Source organism: Plecotus auritus, assembly GCF_963455305.1.
Source record: "Plecotus auritus genome assembly, chromosome: 9".
Lineage (NCBI taxonomy): Eukaryota > Metazoa > Chordata > Mammalia > Chiroptera > Vespertilionidae > Plecotus > Plecotus auritus.
In genome coordinates this window covers 56571922-56588429 of record NC_137783.1, presented here as the reverse complement: position 1 = coordinate 56588429, position 16508 = coordinate 56571922, and the positions used below count along the sequence as shown (strand labels likewise).

At 40.6% G+C, this 16508-nt stretch overlaps 1 protein-coding gene across 4 annotated transcripts in view; it reads right to left on the bottom strand.

Annotated features, from left to right (window-relative positions):
* Nucleotides 1-16508, bottom strand: part of CSGALNACT2 (chondroitin sulfate N-acetylgalactosaminyltransferase 2) — a 44528-nt gene that overhangs the window by 4696 nt on the left and 23324 nt on the right. For 2 of the 4 annotated variants that reach the window (XM_080641076.1, XM_080641077.1), the window contains exons 5-7: nucleotides 14405-14583; nucleotides 12705-12799; nucleotides 9143-9224 (exon numbers count right to left, since the gene is read on the bottom strand). In XM_080641076.1, the coding sequence (XP_080497202.1) occupies nucleotides 9143-9224; nucleotides 12705-12799; nucleotides 14405-14583 (356 nt within the window). Of the gene's footprint in view, nucleotides 1-1410; nucleotides 3649-9142; nucleotides 9225-12704; nucleotides 12800-14404; nucleotides 14584-16508 lie in introns of those variants that run through there. The other 2 variants (XM_080641078.1, XR_013959016.1) reach the window with 2 other exon arrangements.

Below are 16508 nucleotides of genomic sequence, written 5' to 3'. Positions count from 1 at the left end.
CACTGAGCCAAACTGGTTAGGGCGGGAACAGTTGGTTTAAAACGCAATGGTGTGCTCCATTATAATCCTATGGGACCACAGTCATAAACAACGGCCTGTTACTGACCAATTATGACTGTATTCATATAGTGGCATACTATTCAGTAATAAAAATAATTTTGAGATTAACATGGGTGAACCTCAAAAACATAATATTGAATGAAAGTTAAAAATAGATAATGAAATAATCTATACTAATAAAAGGGAAATATGCTAATTAGACTGGGAGACCTTCCCGACAAAGTCATGGTGGCGGGGTGGAGGCAGAGGCAGGTTAGGGGCAATCAGGCCGGCGTGGGGGGGCAGTTGGGGGAGAGCTGGCCAGCAGGGTGGGACGGTTGGGGGTGATCAGGCCAGCAGGCGGGGGGGAAGTTAGGGGTGATCAGGCTGGAAGGGAGGGGCAGTTGGGGGCGATCAGGCAGGCAGGCAGGTGAGTGGTTAGGAGCCAGCGGTCCTGGATTACGAGAGGGATGTCCAGCTGCTGGTTTAGGCCCAATCCCACAGGGACATCTGGCAGTCAGACATTCCCTGAGGGGTCCTGGACTGTGAGAGGGCGCAGGTCGGGCTGAGGGACCCTCCCCCACCCAGGCCTGTAGTATGTGTATAAATTCAAAAACAGGCAAAACTACTGCCCTGGCTGGTTGGCTCAGTTGTTTGGAGCATTGTCCTTTCACTAAAAGGGTTGTGGTTCGATTCCTGGTGGGAGTACATACCTACACTGTGAGTTCAATCCCCAGTTGGGGCGCATATGGAGACAACCAATTGATGTTTCTTCCTCACATTGATGTTTCTCTCTCACACTGATGTATTTCTCTCTCTCCCTCACTCTCTAAAATCAGTACACATATCCTCAGGTGAGGATTTGCAAAACTAAACAGTTCATTGGGTAGAGATACATACACAGCTGGGAAAACTAAGAAGAAAAACACGTGGCCCTGGCCGGTGAGCTCAGTGGTTAGAGCATCAGCCCACACACCCAAGGGGTCACGTGTTCGATTCCTTATCAAGGGCACGTACCTGGGTTGTAGGTTCAATCCCTGACCCACTGGCCCACTGGCCCAGGTTGGGGTGCGTGTGGGAGGCAACCAACTTATGTGACTCTCTCACATCGATGTTTCTCTCTTGTCTCTCCCCTCCTTCCACTCTCTAAAAATCAATTGAAAAAATATCCTTGGTGAAGATTAACAAAAAAAAAAAAAAAAGAAGAAAAATTATCACAAAAATCAGGAAGTGATTAGAAGGGGCACACAGAAGACCTTTCACTGGTAATGTTCTATATCCTTTAAGTACATAATTACATGCTTTACACATTTCTATACTTACGATATTTCACAACAAAAAGAAAACTTATCACATTTTCATTTAATTTTTGATAAAAAATACTTTATTGGTACCGATTAATTTCAAAAACATAGTACTGTTTTCATTGTTTAGCTTCCATCTTTAAATTAAAAGCTAGTTTAAAAAAAACACAAAAGATAAAATCATTTGCTTATGTCAAAAAACTAGCTGAAACTTACCTTTGCAAATAATTAGGTTCCCTCACTTTTCACCGGTCTTCATAATAAATACTTGTATAAAAAGGAGACAACAGCCTGAATAATTGTGCACAGGACATTTTACCTATCTTCAAAAATAAAACAAGCCTAAGTGCTACCCCAACTTAAAACTTATAAGAATAATTAGTAAGAGTTATTGTAAAATTGAATTCATGTAGCACCAAGAAATTTAGAATTTATAATATTTCAGATGGTATGATTTACTGAGCCAAAAGAGAAATGATTTTTCTTCTATGATTTTCAGAGGTTTATATACAAATGGAAAGAATACAGCATAGGTCCCTTTTTAAAAACCAAAGATTCAAAAATCTATGCACGCTTTTCACCATATCTCCAATTTCTGGATCTAGCAATTGACCCTATGGTAAAAGATCCATGTGTGATAAATAACATAGTATAGTCCTATCTGAATATAATTTCTTATTCATCTTGTCTCATTAATATAATTTATACCTCAAAACATCACTCTAACTGCAAGTAATACATATCTCTTAAAAAATTCTGTAATTCAGATTTCATACTGTTTCCCCTTTTCTCAAATCAGTGTGATCTTATGGCATACCTCATTGTTTTTTTCTCTCTTCAGTGAAACTCTCAAAGTATTATAATAATGCAAATGCATATGCAGCATACATTAACTTGTTAGGACAAAAGGACAGTAAATACATATGAACCCATGCTAAATGAGACAAGACAAAAACACACAGCACCATGCTATGCTCATCTATTTTGAACCACCCACCACTAACGGCCCTGATAGTGCCCAGGCTCATGTACATGATGCTCCCAGACACCACTAGTGTCCTGTACTCCAACACAGGAAGTGTCTGTCAAGACGTCTCCATGTTGATTTCAGTTTGTTCAAAACAGTCTACAGCAACTTGATTTCTAATCCCAAAAATGATGACAAAGTAGTAACACTTTATATTTTAATCAAGTCATGGATTCTAAGTATTTCCCACTATTACCCATTTGTTTAAAAACAGACATTGAGGGGACTAAGCAAGATGAAGTTAAGGGGTTTTTACTTCTGTCTCCTCCTGATTGGGGATTTCAGATGTGTCATGTAATTGTCCTCTACTTCATTGAAAAAGGATTCTTCAAGCAACTGACCAAAGATCTCCTTTTAAAAACCACAGCCCTGGCTGGGTGGCCCAGTTGGTTGGAACAATGTCCCCTATACCAACCAAAGGTTGCGGGTTTGATTCCTGGTTGGGGCACATACCTAGGTTGCAGGTTCAATCCCCAGTCAGGGCGCATATGGCAGACAACCGATTGATGCTTCTCTCTCTCTCTCTCGTCAATAAAAAAATAAAAATAAAAACCAAGCAAGTTGACTCAGTGGTCAGCGAAGAACCCTTGTCCAGACACTCCATCCGTAACTCTCCACCTCTGCGGGAACAGGATCTCCTTACTGACCATCATCACAACACATTCCATCACTTAGCCCAGATGCAACCAGGAAACATCAGAATATGGATGCGGAGTACAAATTAACTCAAAACTACTTTGGGACCAAACACCAAATTTTGATTTATCAATGATTCCATAGTGCAATATTCTCACAAAACAGGCTTTGCATTGAAACAGTTGCTTTTTCTTCTCATATTAAGTTATACTGCTAAGATAAAGTAATGTCGGAAAGAGCACAGAAGATAAGCATGTATTCTTTGAAAGAGGCACTGCATCTGGCACTGGAATTAAGGCTAAATAAATAGTGCTGGTTTGTGGTTCAGACTAATGTGTCGATGGTTACGTTAACCAACAGCTTCGCTATTTGTCCTGTATGCCTGCTTGCGAAGATGTGTCTCTATCTCTTCCCTAAAGACCAGCATTCCCATGTGTGAGTGAGAGGCTTCATTCATGGCTTTGGACTGAATGCACATGCGGTACTGCTCGGGGGTCAACTCGTCAGCACAGCGTTTCTCATGCCACAGGTGGAAGAGACCTGGAACCGGGGTCCGAATCACAATCAGGTCACCATGTAAGTATTTTCGATAAAGATGAACATCTTCTCCACCCCAACCTTTAACTTCCATGTCAAATCCACCTGTAGGATCAAAATTAACACTCTAAGTAACTGCCTGGCAGCCAGAACAGTTCAACTTAGGAAGTCTAGTTATCAGATGACATCTAGGAGCTCAAGGACTGTTGTTGAGAGTGTCGAAATTAAATTAAATTAAATACATATTTGAGATTGCTTTGTAAACTTCAAAGATCTATAGAAAATCTTTAGAAAGTCAAGTAAAAGAGAAGGAAATATAAATCACCCATAACCTCACCACCATTAATATTTTTATCACATTTTCTTTCTATCCTTTGAAATGCAAGTTTTTCTGGGTCACATAAAACTTACCAGAGGGGAAAATAGAAGAAATGGCTAAGCTGGAGATATAAGTCTGAGAATGAGTACACAAATGATTTAAAGCCACAAGGAATGGATGAAATGACTGATTGGTTTACAGGAAAGCAGAGCCTAGGTCTAAATAGATTGCCAACATCTAGAAGTTAAATAGGCAGAGAAAGATAAGAGACTAAGAAATGGCCCCAGAGGAGGGAGAAAATATCACAGTGGTCAAGTGAAGAGAGTGTCTTGAGGAAGAAATGGTCAAGTATATGCAGCTGCTCAGTTAAGAACAAAAAATGAACCATAAATATCACTTATAACCTCACGCAGAACAATTCTGATGGAATAATGGGGCAGAGGGCTAACTAGAGGGGACACAGGAAATGGGAGTTAAAGTTGAGACTAGTTTGAGCTAAACAAAAAACGTTTTAAAGAAGCACGAAGAATATTTCTTCAAATAGATTCTCAATGCCTCTGGCTCCTCTCCTTCTGGTACCTCTATGATGTGGATGTTGTTACACTTCATGTTGTTCCAAAGGTCCCTTAAACTATCCTAATTTAAAATTTTTTTTCTTTTTACTACTATGATTGGGTGTTTTCTGTTACCTTGTCTTCCATATCATTAATTCAATTCTCTGCTTCATTTAACCTATTGTTTATTCCTTCTAGTGTATTCTTTTTAAAAAAATACTTTTTATTTATTTTTATTGACTTCAGAGAGGAAGGGAGAGGGAGAGAAAGATAGAAACATCAATGATGAGAATCATTGAACGGCTGTCTCTTGCATGCCCCCCACTGGGGATTGAGCCCGCAACCCGGGCATGTGCACCTGACCGGAATCAAACCCAGGACCTTTCAGTCCACAGGCCGACGCTCTATCCACTGGGCCAAACCAGCTAGGGCTCTAGTGTATTCTTCATTTCAGATATTGTATTCTACTTTCTGACTGGTTCTTTTTATGGTTCTTTCATTTGGGGCATGCTATTTGTCTCCTCATCTTGCTGCCTCTTTGTATTTGTTTCTGTGCGGTGTTGACCACACACAGCAGCAGTTGATTCAGTAGGTTCTGAAGCCTGTTGAGATCTCCCTTTGGATGTGCCACTTCTGAAGCTAACTGGATCCTGCTCTGATGTTGTGTGAAGCTCTCAACTGGGTGTGTTGGTTCTGGGGACTCCTGGGAGTCCGGTGCAGATCAATATCAGACGCTGTTTGTGACTGGCCCTGGGCAACCTGTTTGAAGTTACAAAGTGATCTATTTTGTGGCTGCCTCTGCATGAGAACCAAACTGTACACCAAGGATAGCTTCCACCAGCACGAAGCCTGAGGGCAGGTCAGCACAAGGCCCAATGCATCTGCCTCTGCCTGCTTCCCCTGTTGGCTGCCTGTTAGGCTAGTTTCTGAAAGAGCCTCTGGTGGTACTTGATTGTGTGGGCTAGGTTTTCAGTGAGTCACCAGGCAAGGGCGAGTGGTGTCCACCAGCTCAATAAAGGTTCAACCTCCATGTCAGTGCTGAGTCTGTGGCCACTCAGCAAAAGTCCCAGAGTACAACAAGGCTACCTGTCACTTGCCAGTGCTGGCAGACCTTTGTGGTAGGGTGGGGTGTCAGGGAGTCATAGGATGAGGCCAGCAGAGTTTATCATGCCCAAACAGACCAAGATTTGGCTGTGTGAAGGGAGGGCTCTGCAATGGTCAGATGTGTGAGGGAAACATAGCCCTGGCCTATAGTCATACAACTCAGCCTGTTTCAGATTCTGCCTGGACCACCCAGAGAGTTCAAGATTGGCAGTGCAGGATCACCAAAAATCCAAAGGGTGGGGCTGGTGGATCTCCCCTTAGTGGGAGGTGCTAGTCAGCTACCAGGACGGTGGGAAAATGGCCTTTGCCCACACAACTCAGTCATTGACATGCCCTGAGTCTGCCCAGACCTATACACCTAGGACCAGGCAGCCGATTCCTCTGCAGAGTGTGAGCTGGTGGGACGATTGCATTCCCCCAGGCTGGTGTCATATAGAAAGGTGAGCTCCACATAAGAAAGATGGCATCTGCAGTGTGTAAAAGGAACTAAGCACAGGGACCCTGGCAGCTGTCTCTACAGCTCTCTCCCTGGAGCCACAAAACCCAGTCTATCCTCACAGGATTCTCATCAGCTCTGCCTTCCTTCTGCCAGAGCCCAGGGTGAGTGGCTGTGAATGAGATCTTGTGTGCTGACCTTTTAAGAGGGTGCCTGGGTCTCTAGCAGACTTCCGTCTTGCCCCGGTGGTCAGAATCCCTGCGGATTTTCACAGCCAGAGGTTATGTGGGTGCTTCTTCCACATAACACATGGTGGTCTGGACTGGGGAACCAGTGTGGGGTTGAGACACAAACTCCTAAGGGGGAACCTTTGCAGCTGAGCTATCCCTCAGGAATCTCAGCTACCACCAGTGGAAGTGGTGCCAGCCCTTTTTGTGCCTCTGCCCCTCCTGCCAGTCTCTACGTGACTTCTTCTGTAAACCTGTGAGCATAAGAATTCTGTTCAGCCAGTCTTCAGTTGGTTATTCAGGTTGACTGTTCCATATTTTTATTGTAATTCCAGTTTGGTAAGGGAGGAGATAAGTGTAACTTCCACTTAGGCTGCTGACTTATTCATTTTTTATGATTTCTGTCCCTTTGTGTAAGGTCTTACTTGTTCATCTATTCTTCCTCTAAGTTCATTGAGCATCCTTATAGTGTTTTCACCTTCATATCTGGTAGATTGCTTTCCTCCTTTTTGCTTAGTTCTTTTTCTGAACTTTTGTCCAGTTCTTTCATTGGGGACATGTCAATTTGGCTGCCTCTCTGTGTTTGTACATTTTAAGTAGATCTGCTACATCTCCAAGTCTTGGCAGGTTGGCCTTATGTAATAGGTTTCTTGTGGGGCCCAGTGGCACTGTCTCCCTAGTCACCTTAGCCAGGTGCTCCAGGGCTGTCCTTTGTGTGGGCTGTGTGTTCTCATCCATTGTAGTTGAGTCTTGATTGCTGTTGGCACTTCAGTAGGTAGAACTGACTCTCTAGCTGACTGGCTGTGAGGATTGGCTATGATTACAGAGGATGAGCTGTTGAGTGGCAGTTGACCCCTCAAAATGGGATTTGCTGTAGTGGGACTCTGGTTTCTTTGGAGCCCACCCTTTTGGTGTGTCTTTTTGGAGCTAATTGCTTGGTACTCTAGTGTGGTCTCCACACAAGATGGCATTTGGCTCTGTTGGTCCTGGGAACTCTTGGGAGGGGCTCCAGTGCAGGCCCAGGTCAGCCTCTGCCTATACCCTACCTGAGGCCACTTGGTAGGAGGTACAAAGTGATCAGTTCTTGGTAGCTGCCTGCTCTGGGCTTGGAGGCACCTGGGTGTGGTTATGCCTTGAATCAAGGCAGGCTGCTGTTAGTGCCAGGCTGAGGGTCACTTAGCAAGAAGTACAGGGCATGCTGCAGCCAACTGATGATTGTTTGGGGTATGTGGATTTTTCAGAGATTTAAGGGAATTCACAGCATGGGTTGCAGCCCATTGCTTGTGAGGAACAGCTGCTGAAAGATGTTCAGGCCAGTGCACAGGTTGGGTGGGGCAGGGTCTCAGGGCATCAGCAGGGTGGTGGGAATTGTGTTATCTAGTTTCATGTAGACTCAGATTTGTCACCTGCCTGCACCCACAGGCTAGGTGGGGGAAGGGCTCAACAAAGGAAAATGGTGCCTGCCAGCACTTGTCTTGGACAGACCTGCCCCTTCAGTGCTCACCCCAAAGCCTGACAATTCAGTTCCTCCCTGTTTGTCGTTGGTGTTTCTTAAGCTGCTGCCCCTAGCACTGGTGGTCTGGGCTGCAGAGACTGGTGTGGGGCTGGGATCAGGGGGGACCTCTATGGACAAAATATCCCTCCTAATTCACATGTGCGTGTGAACTAGCCTGTTATACAACTCTGTCCAGTTAACAGTCCCGACATGGCTTCTCTTTATATCCTTATATATAGGAGTTCTGTTTACCTAGTCTTCAGGTGGTTCCCAAGGGTGGTTGTTCTGTAATTTAGTTTAGTTTTGATGTAATTGTGGGAGCAGGCAAACAGTGTTCACCTACTTTGCCATCATGACTGGAAGTCTCACCCTGCTTTCTGAAAACTCTCGCTGACAATGTTTTCTGCTGGGTAAGAATGGAGTCGGGGTGGGGCAGGAAGCTTCAATCAAATTCTTCATGGTCATTTCTGGCTTAGGGAACTAAGCTAGTAACTCCTAGTCCCCCATTCCAACTTCAACCAGAGTCAGAGAGAGCAGCTGTTTTTTCATTTGTTTTAGATACTAGAATTTTGCATAACAGTTCAATAGACAATTAAAGGGGGTTTCATTTCTCAATAAAAAATATAAAAGCGCCAAAACCGGTTTGGCTCAGTGGATAGAGCATCAGCCTGCGGACTGAAAGGTCGCAGGTTCAATTCCGGTCAAGGGCATGTACCTTGGTTGCGGGCACATCCCCAGTGGGGGGTGTGCAGGAGGCAGCTGATCGATGTTTCTCTCTCATCGATGTTTCTAACTCTCTAGTCCTCTCCCTTCTTCTCTGTAAAAAATCAATAAAATATATTTAAAAAAAAATATATATAAAAGCCCTTGGACTAGATAACTCAACATTACTCTGCTGTAACAATCCATGATTACAACAGATCTTTTGTTAGAAAACTCAAATCAACTGCAAATATGGTAACAAGTCACACAGATATCAAAACTAGTGTTTTAAAGAAACAATAATATATTACACTTTTATTTTATCTTTATGACCTCATTTTTGCTATTTTTTAAAAAATATATTTTATTGATATTTTACAGAGAGGAAGGGAGAGGGATAGAGAGTTAGAAACATCGATGAGAGAGAAACATCTATCAGCTGCCTCCTGCACACCCCCCACTGGGGCTGTGTCCCCTACCAAGGTACATGCGCCCTTGATTGGAATCGAACCTGGGACCCTTCAGTCCCCAGGATGACGCTCTATCCACTGAGCCAAACCAGTCAGGGTATCATTTTTGCTATTTAAAGACAATAATTATAAACTCATGTTGCCTTTCCTATATTCAGACTCCTCTTTTCAGCTATTCTCAGACATTTATAATTTAATAAAAAAATACTCAAATCTGAAACTTTTTAGAAATTGCTATAAGGTAGTACTGTAAATTCATAAAGTCCTATCCTTAAATGTCAGGTATACTTACCAATGGTCAGGAAATCTGATCGGTACTGACAAGTCATTCCAAAGCCAAAATCTCGCCAAAAGCCAGAATCCTTTTTGTGAACCTTATGTTAGAGAAAGATAAATAAATAAAATTAGTCCCTTAAGGACTAGGAAAAGTTTTAATCAACAATTAAAAATTAATGCTTTCCAAATAATTTTCCAGTCATTTATATGACTGATAATGAAAACATGTATTTATATTATTAAATACTTATAAAACCAAAAAATATACAGAGTGGGGGAAAAGTAGGTTTACAGTTGTTTATATGGAAAATAATATAATAAATAAATAATATAATAAATATAGGTGTCTGTTTTGCATACTCACAACTATAAACCAACTCTTTCCCCACACCTTGTGTAAGTAATCCCAATAAGCAAGGATCTGGCCACTTTTAACATTTGAATTCAAGCCCTGTACAAGGTGCAAGCTGAGGTTACTAATAATCAAACTGTGGTGCCTGACCTCAAGGGCCTTCATTCAATCCAGGAGCACAACAGATGCACATACTGTAATACACTGTGATTAGTTCTACAGAGTGGACCTTATTTGGTGCCTACCCAGCATCCATTCCCCTATTCCCTTTCTGATTATGTAGAGTTTTGGCCCCATGCAACCATAAGTTTCAACTAAACTCCTTCCACCTGTACCTTCAGACTGGGCAATGAGGACTCTATACCAATATGAGAGTCTCACCCCACTTACTGTAGGAATTGGTTCATAAATAGACATTAGAAAAAAGGGGGGGGGTTGTTGAGAACTTTAGAAAACAAAGCCTCCTTGTCCTTTTGAGAAAGCTACTAGAAAACATACTTGCTCTTTTTTGGATGGGTAGGGAAGTCAGCAAATTTCAGCCTCCAGGCTAAATCTGGCCTGCCACTGGGTTTTGTAAATACTTTTATTGGAATACAGTCATACCCATCTGTTTACAAATTTCCTATGGCTGCTTTCATGGTACAATAGTAGAGTTGAATAATTGCAACAGGGACTGTATGGCCTGTAAAGCCCCAAATATTTTCTATGTGGCTCTATACAGAGGAAGTTTGCCAATCCCAGGTGTAGGGTATAGCAACATTAGGAACTGCTACAGTCCTTTTCCACTATGAGAGAAACCAGCTTTGAAATAAAGCTGTCACTTCTGAAGCCCAAGCAAAGAAAGAAACTCAGGGCTTTGATGATACCGAGTCCCCAGAATCAAAAGAAGTTGAAGTCTGATAAACCTCTTTTATTTTACTCATACTCTACTGCACATGCAATGTGTTTAATCTGTGGACATAGTTCTGGGAGCTGGGACACAGCAGTGAATAAGAGGTGACAAAGTCCCTGCCTCTTTCATGTTACTGGTTTTCCCCAAGTGTCTGGCTGCTCTTAGTTAAGTGCTACTCACTTTTGTTACAAAAATCATTGTTCAAAACCCATGGCTGTTAGCTATGATTACAGGGGCCTCTCTCCAATAACAGTGGAGGAGGGGGGCTGAACATGGTCTAGGGTACAATGTATCAACAGCAGCTCATCTTCGCATTCTGAGGCTCCCTATCCTCCCTACAACTCAATATTCTCAGTACCCTGCCCCAACTTTCTGGCTTCAAGGACTATACATACTGCCTCAGACTGCAGGACAATCTCTGAGATGCCTGCTACTTAGCAACCCCCTGGATAAGCAAGCATACATATTCCAGCATGTCTTCCTGAACGTGTCCTAGATTGTTCTCTCCTCCATGAATCCTATATCTACTACCATTTTACAGAAATGTCTCAAACTTTAGACTATTAATGGTAATTCTCTAATTTTCCAATACGAATATGCTTTTTTCTTCTTAATTCATTTTTACAAAGGACTTAGGATGCTAGCTAAGACAGATATGGGTGCTTGATTTTCCATTTTGACCCCATTTGTATCAATATTCCTAAGTAATAAGATATAGGTGTCTGTGTGTGTGTGTGTGTGTGTACATGCTTTGCCAGGTATTGGTATGAAGATATACTGGTCTCATAAAATGTTAAGTGGATCATATGGCATTAATATTACCTGTTCTTTGAAAATTTAAAAAAACTCACTAATAAAACTTTAGTGAGTTTTTCCAAATACTAGTATCAGCTTTTATAAAATACTAATAAACTTAGCTCATATTAATGGTTTATAAATTCTCAAATATTTCCTTTTATTTAGAATTTTAAAATGTATCATATAAAATTTATTTTTCTCAATGTTTTCTTATAAATTTCAATGTTGCATTTTTCTTTTTACCTTGAATTTACCTACTTTATGATTAAAAAAATTTTTTGCACATAATAACCTCCTATATTTGTCAAACTATTATTTTTGATTCATGAATTTCTGCCTTTATCTTTTTTCCCTCTGAGTTATTCTATTTTTTAACATCTTAAATTGATTTCTTAGTTCATTTGTTTCCATTTTTTCTTAATGGTAAATAAAAAATTAGGCTAAATGCAATATAGTATCCTGGACTGGATCCTGGAACAGGAAAGGGATTAGTAGAAAAACTGGTGAAATCCTAATAAATTCTATAGTGTAGTTAGCAGTAACTTAGCAGTATTAATTTCTCAATTTTGACAAATGTACCATGGTTACATAAAATGTTAAAATTAGGGGAAACTTGGTGAAATCTAGGAACACTTTATACTATCTTCCTACCTTTTCTGTAAATCTAAATTATTCTAACATAATAAGTTATTTAAAATTAAAAATAACTTATCCTATATAATAAAAGCCCAGCAACCAAAAGGCAGAAGGACCAGTTGACCAGTTGCTATGACGTGCACTGAACACCAGGGGGCAGATGCTCAATGCAGGAGCTGCCCCCTGGTGATCAGTGTGCTCCCACAGTGGGAGTGCCGCTGGGCTGACCAGGATGAGCGGCGCTCCCACAGTGGGCCTATCCCCGCAGGCCACACCCCCCAGCAGTGCACGAATCCCATGCACCGGGCCTCTAGTGTAACTATAACTGTTATGCTGATGTAAGTACCACTATAAGTTCTGACATGTGACATTCCCATGCCGTGACTTTCTTAGTAATTTCCTATAGTTTGTTATTCCTTCTTAGTTATCCAAATTTCTAGTTAAAAAGGTTTTTAAAATTGAAATTTATTTTTAGTATTACTATAAATACATTGGCAAAAATAACTGTACAATTTTCACATTCTGAAATGTGAAGTTTTCTCTGTGGCCCAAACTTTTCTTTTTTCCTCTGGATTGACACAATTCTAAAACAATAAATATGAAAGCATTTTATGGAGGTTAGGGGGAAGTAAAGAGAGACTATGAAAATGTGTTTATAATAACTACAGCTTTTAAAAAATATATTTTATTAATTTTTGTATTGCCCGCAACCAAGGTACATGCCCTTGACTGGAATCGAACCTTGCGACCCTTCAGTCCGCAGGCTGACGCTCTATCCACTGAGCCAACGGTTAGGGCGTAACTACAGCTTTTCATTGAAATTTAGTTTTCTACTTGTGAAACAAATATAAAGGAACCTAAAGGCCTTTGGGGCCTTTCATAATACAGCAATAGTCTTACCAGCTGCTGCTCCACAGGAGGGGGCACATTCTGATTGGCATAAACAATGGCAGGGTTGTAAAGACTGAACACCACAGGGTAAAACACCTTTTTACCTATAAATTAAAATGTACATTTATATCACACAAGGAAGTCATAAAATGAAGGACTGATCTATATTATAATATCTACTAATATTTTGTTAAAGTCTTTCTTTGATCCCGTATGACAATTTTATTATATCAATATTGTATTTTATTAATATTCAGGCTACTGAACATCCTACTGATTTGATAAACACGATGATGATTTTATAACATATCAGTAGTTCCAAAGCTATGGAACTATAACCTTGAAAAACAACAGAGGAAAAAAAAACACACTAAAGGGTGCTCCACACATTTATTCCCTTAACTTTGGAGAGATACACAAAGGTATTCTCTTAGCTATTCATTAGGTGAGCCATTTATTACTCATTATTTCATCTAATTAGCAGGAATATACAGGTTAACTTTGGCAGTCACCAAGAAACCTATGTTAAATTCACCCTTCAAAATTAACCATAGAAACAGAAAATCCAAAGAATACTGTACAGAGAATAGATATATAGAGAATAATGAAAACATAGAACTACAGATATATTTGAACAAGATTTGGAAAAGTTGGAAAGGTAAGAATAAAAAATACCTGATGTAATAGCCCCTGCAGAAACTCTTGTTATTATCATTCAGCTTGACAGCACTGAAGGAACCTTAAAAGCTAACTTTCCTATCTCCCCTTACAGGGACCCCCTTGCTAAGACTGGCCTCAATCAGACGAGATAATATAAAGTGCTCAGTAGTTGTCAAGGACCCTGTATGTAAGGTAGTAGCCTTCTTATTACAAGAATCCTAGCAGACACTAATCTCACTTTCCTTAAAACCCACTTAGGGATGAGGAGCTCAGTCTCCCAGAGGCAAATCTATTTCTGGATATAAAAACATTTCTTTCACATTGAGCAAGTATCTCCTTCAACTTTTACATTTTGAACTTCATGCTGTCTGGTGTTAACAAAAGTAAACCTAACCCCTGCTTATTCAATAGGCTCTAAGAGAGTTCCTGACATCCTACCAAACTAATTAATAAGGCGGAAATAATCTGCATGATATAAATAGTTTCACATTGAAAAAACCCACTATGAGATTCTTAAAATACAGAAAACCTTTTCATTTCAAGATTTAAATTACATTCAAAAGATTTAAAAAGCACTTATAGATTTGATTTATAAAAATGCCATTTGCTCATACATTTAAAAAATATCTATAACATAAAGCAAAATATAGTAAATCATGCCAAATGCATAATCTGAAGACCAAGCATGTGTGAATGCCTGTGTGTGTACTGGTGCCATCACCTGACATGGAGTGCTTTTGACTCTCCCATATCTCCACACAGTTGGCTTGGCTCTTTTTCTGATGGGTGCTGCTTCCTCCTTGCCAATTTCAAGACTTTTTATTTCTTTGCATTTGTTTATTTGCATTCAAATGTAGACATTAGAATTTGGCCATAAGAGAACAAGGGGTATGAACTTCAGAGGGACAAATTTTCACTTTTTGACTTAATATTGTTAAATTATACCTAATATAACTTTAATAAAACATAATTAACTTAATTCAAAATATGCGACATGCTGACCTTGTTCTAAATTCTACACTCAGCTCATCTACTATCATTTTACGCACCTGGCTCAGCATTTAACCGGCAGCTGTTAAGGAATTCGGCTGAGAAATATATATCAACATCACAGAAAAACATCAAGACCTCTCCCTTGTCCCAAGCTCGGGCACCCACATTTAGTCCTCGTCCACGATTAAATTCTTCATTCAATGAGACCAAGGTGTAATTGTGAAAATTAGACTCACTATGAGGAAAGCACATATAACAAATTATAAGTCCCACTTAAAGTTTAACAACTCTCTTCCTTCATTACAACTTATAATTACATTTCAGATAATATTATTATGTTGGTTCTACATTCATACAGGGAAAGGAAATCATCAGCTTCATGTGTATAATCATCATCAGGGATATATATTCACTAAATGCCCACATGTGAGGCAACTTGATGGTGGTGTGAGGCTTATAAATGTTGAGGGGCCACTGCCCTTCAGAATCTTAAAAGCCTATTGGAGAAGATAAGAAATGTACACAAGGAAAAACAGCCTTAATGTTTGGTAATAAATAATACATTCCACATGAATGATACACACAAAGAATGCTCTTCTATTGAGTTCTTCAGATCTTTGCTCAAATGTCCTCTTAGAGAGCTACCCTTCATACCATATATGAAGTACCTCCAACCTCCTCCTCTTTCATCTCTATCCCCTTGCCCAGCTTTGCTTTTCTTAGTCCCACCAGACATATTTGAGTGTCTCCCCACTGGAATGTAAACTCCATGAGAGCAGGGATTCTGTTTTGCTCATTACTATGGACACAGTGTCCCTCATAGAGCAGGAGTTCAGTAAATGTTTGCTGAATAAATGAATAAACAGTTCTGAGAAACAAAGTTTGCTTCTACCTGGAGTAGAGATGATGTTAGAATTGGAATTTAAGTTATGCCTTTGTTAAAATCCTGAATTCAGTGGCGAGTGTAAAGGTTGTTCCAATTAATTATTCTCAAAGGCAATGAGGTAAGAAAGTATAAAACATTTTAAAGAACAGGGATCAGACAAATCAAATTGGCAAAGAGGGGCCCTAGAATGGGAACTATGAGAGAAAATCAGAAAAGGGTCAAACTGAGGAGTACCTTCCATGAGAAGGTAAAGGTCTTGGTCAGTGTCCTAAAGGCAAGGAAGAGTCAGGGTTTTGCCATCAGAGCAGTGGTTCTCACTGTGAAGTCCCTGCACACGGAGCATCAGCTTCCCCTGCACACCTGTTAGAAATGCAAATTCTTGGGTCCCACCCCAGACTCCTGGATCAGATGCTAGTGGGGGAGCTGAGCATCTGTGTCTTAATAAGCCTTCTAGGTGACTCTGATGTTAAAACTGGAGAACTGCTGCACTAGAGTATGGCCGGATCAAAAAGGAACCTTTCAGAAAGAATATTCTTACAATAATATAGACTGGGAAATGGAGAGATGGAAGCAAAGGCTCAAATAGTGTATGGAGTGGACTCCAAGTGCTCTGAGTGGCCATGCTCCCCTTCTTAGTGGATATAATTCTCTCCCTACTTTTGGGAAACTGCTGATCAACACCTCACACTCCCAGCAGCAAGTAGAGGAAGTAATCATAGAGCACCCCAATCACCGTAATTTCCTAGGAGCAGGGTCCAGACTCAAGCTGGGCTAATCACAATACCCCCACCTGGCCATAATGATTGGCTCAAGAGTGGGCAAGGTTCCTCACTGGGATTTTCTCAACTGGATGTGGGAGAAAGCTCTTTCCTCTCTGATGGCAAAGCTGAGAAGAAGGGAGCCCAGAGCTGCCAACAGCCATACACCTCACATGTGGAAGAAGACAATCTCCAAGAGGAGAATGAAGTCAATATGCAAAGAAAAACAGACAAGAAGACAAGAGAATTTTGATAATTTTCAAGTCTCTGGTTCCAGTACCTAAAAATATCAAAGCTGATTTGGTTTTCTTCTCCAAATTTGGTTGTAATGACCTCTTTAGTTCTGCGAATTATTCAAGAGTCTTCAATAACACTCATTTTCCTTAAGCTCAAGACAGGTTTCCATCATTTACCACAGAGGAGTTTTGATTAATGCAGCTGAAGGAATACCAGTGTGAGTGCTTGGCACTTAGTAGGTGACCTGAAAATGGTGAGGAGGGAAGAGAAGAAGGGAAG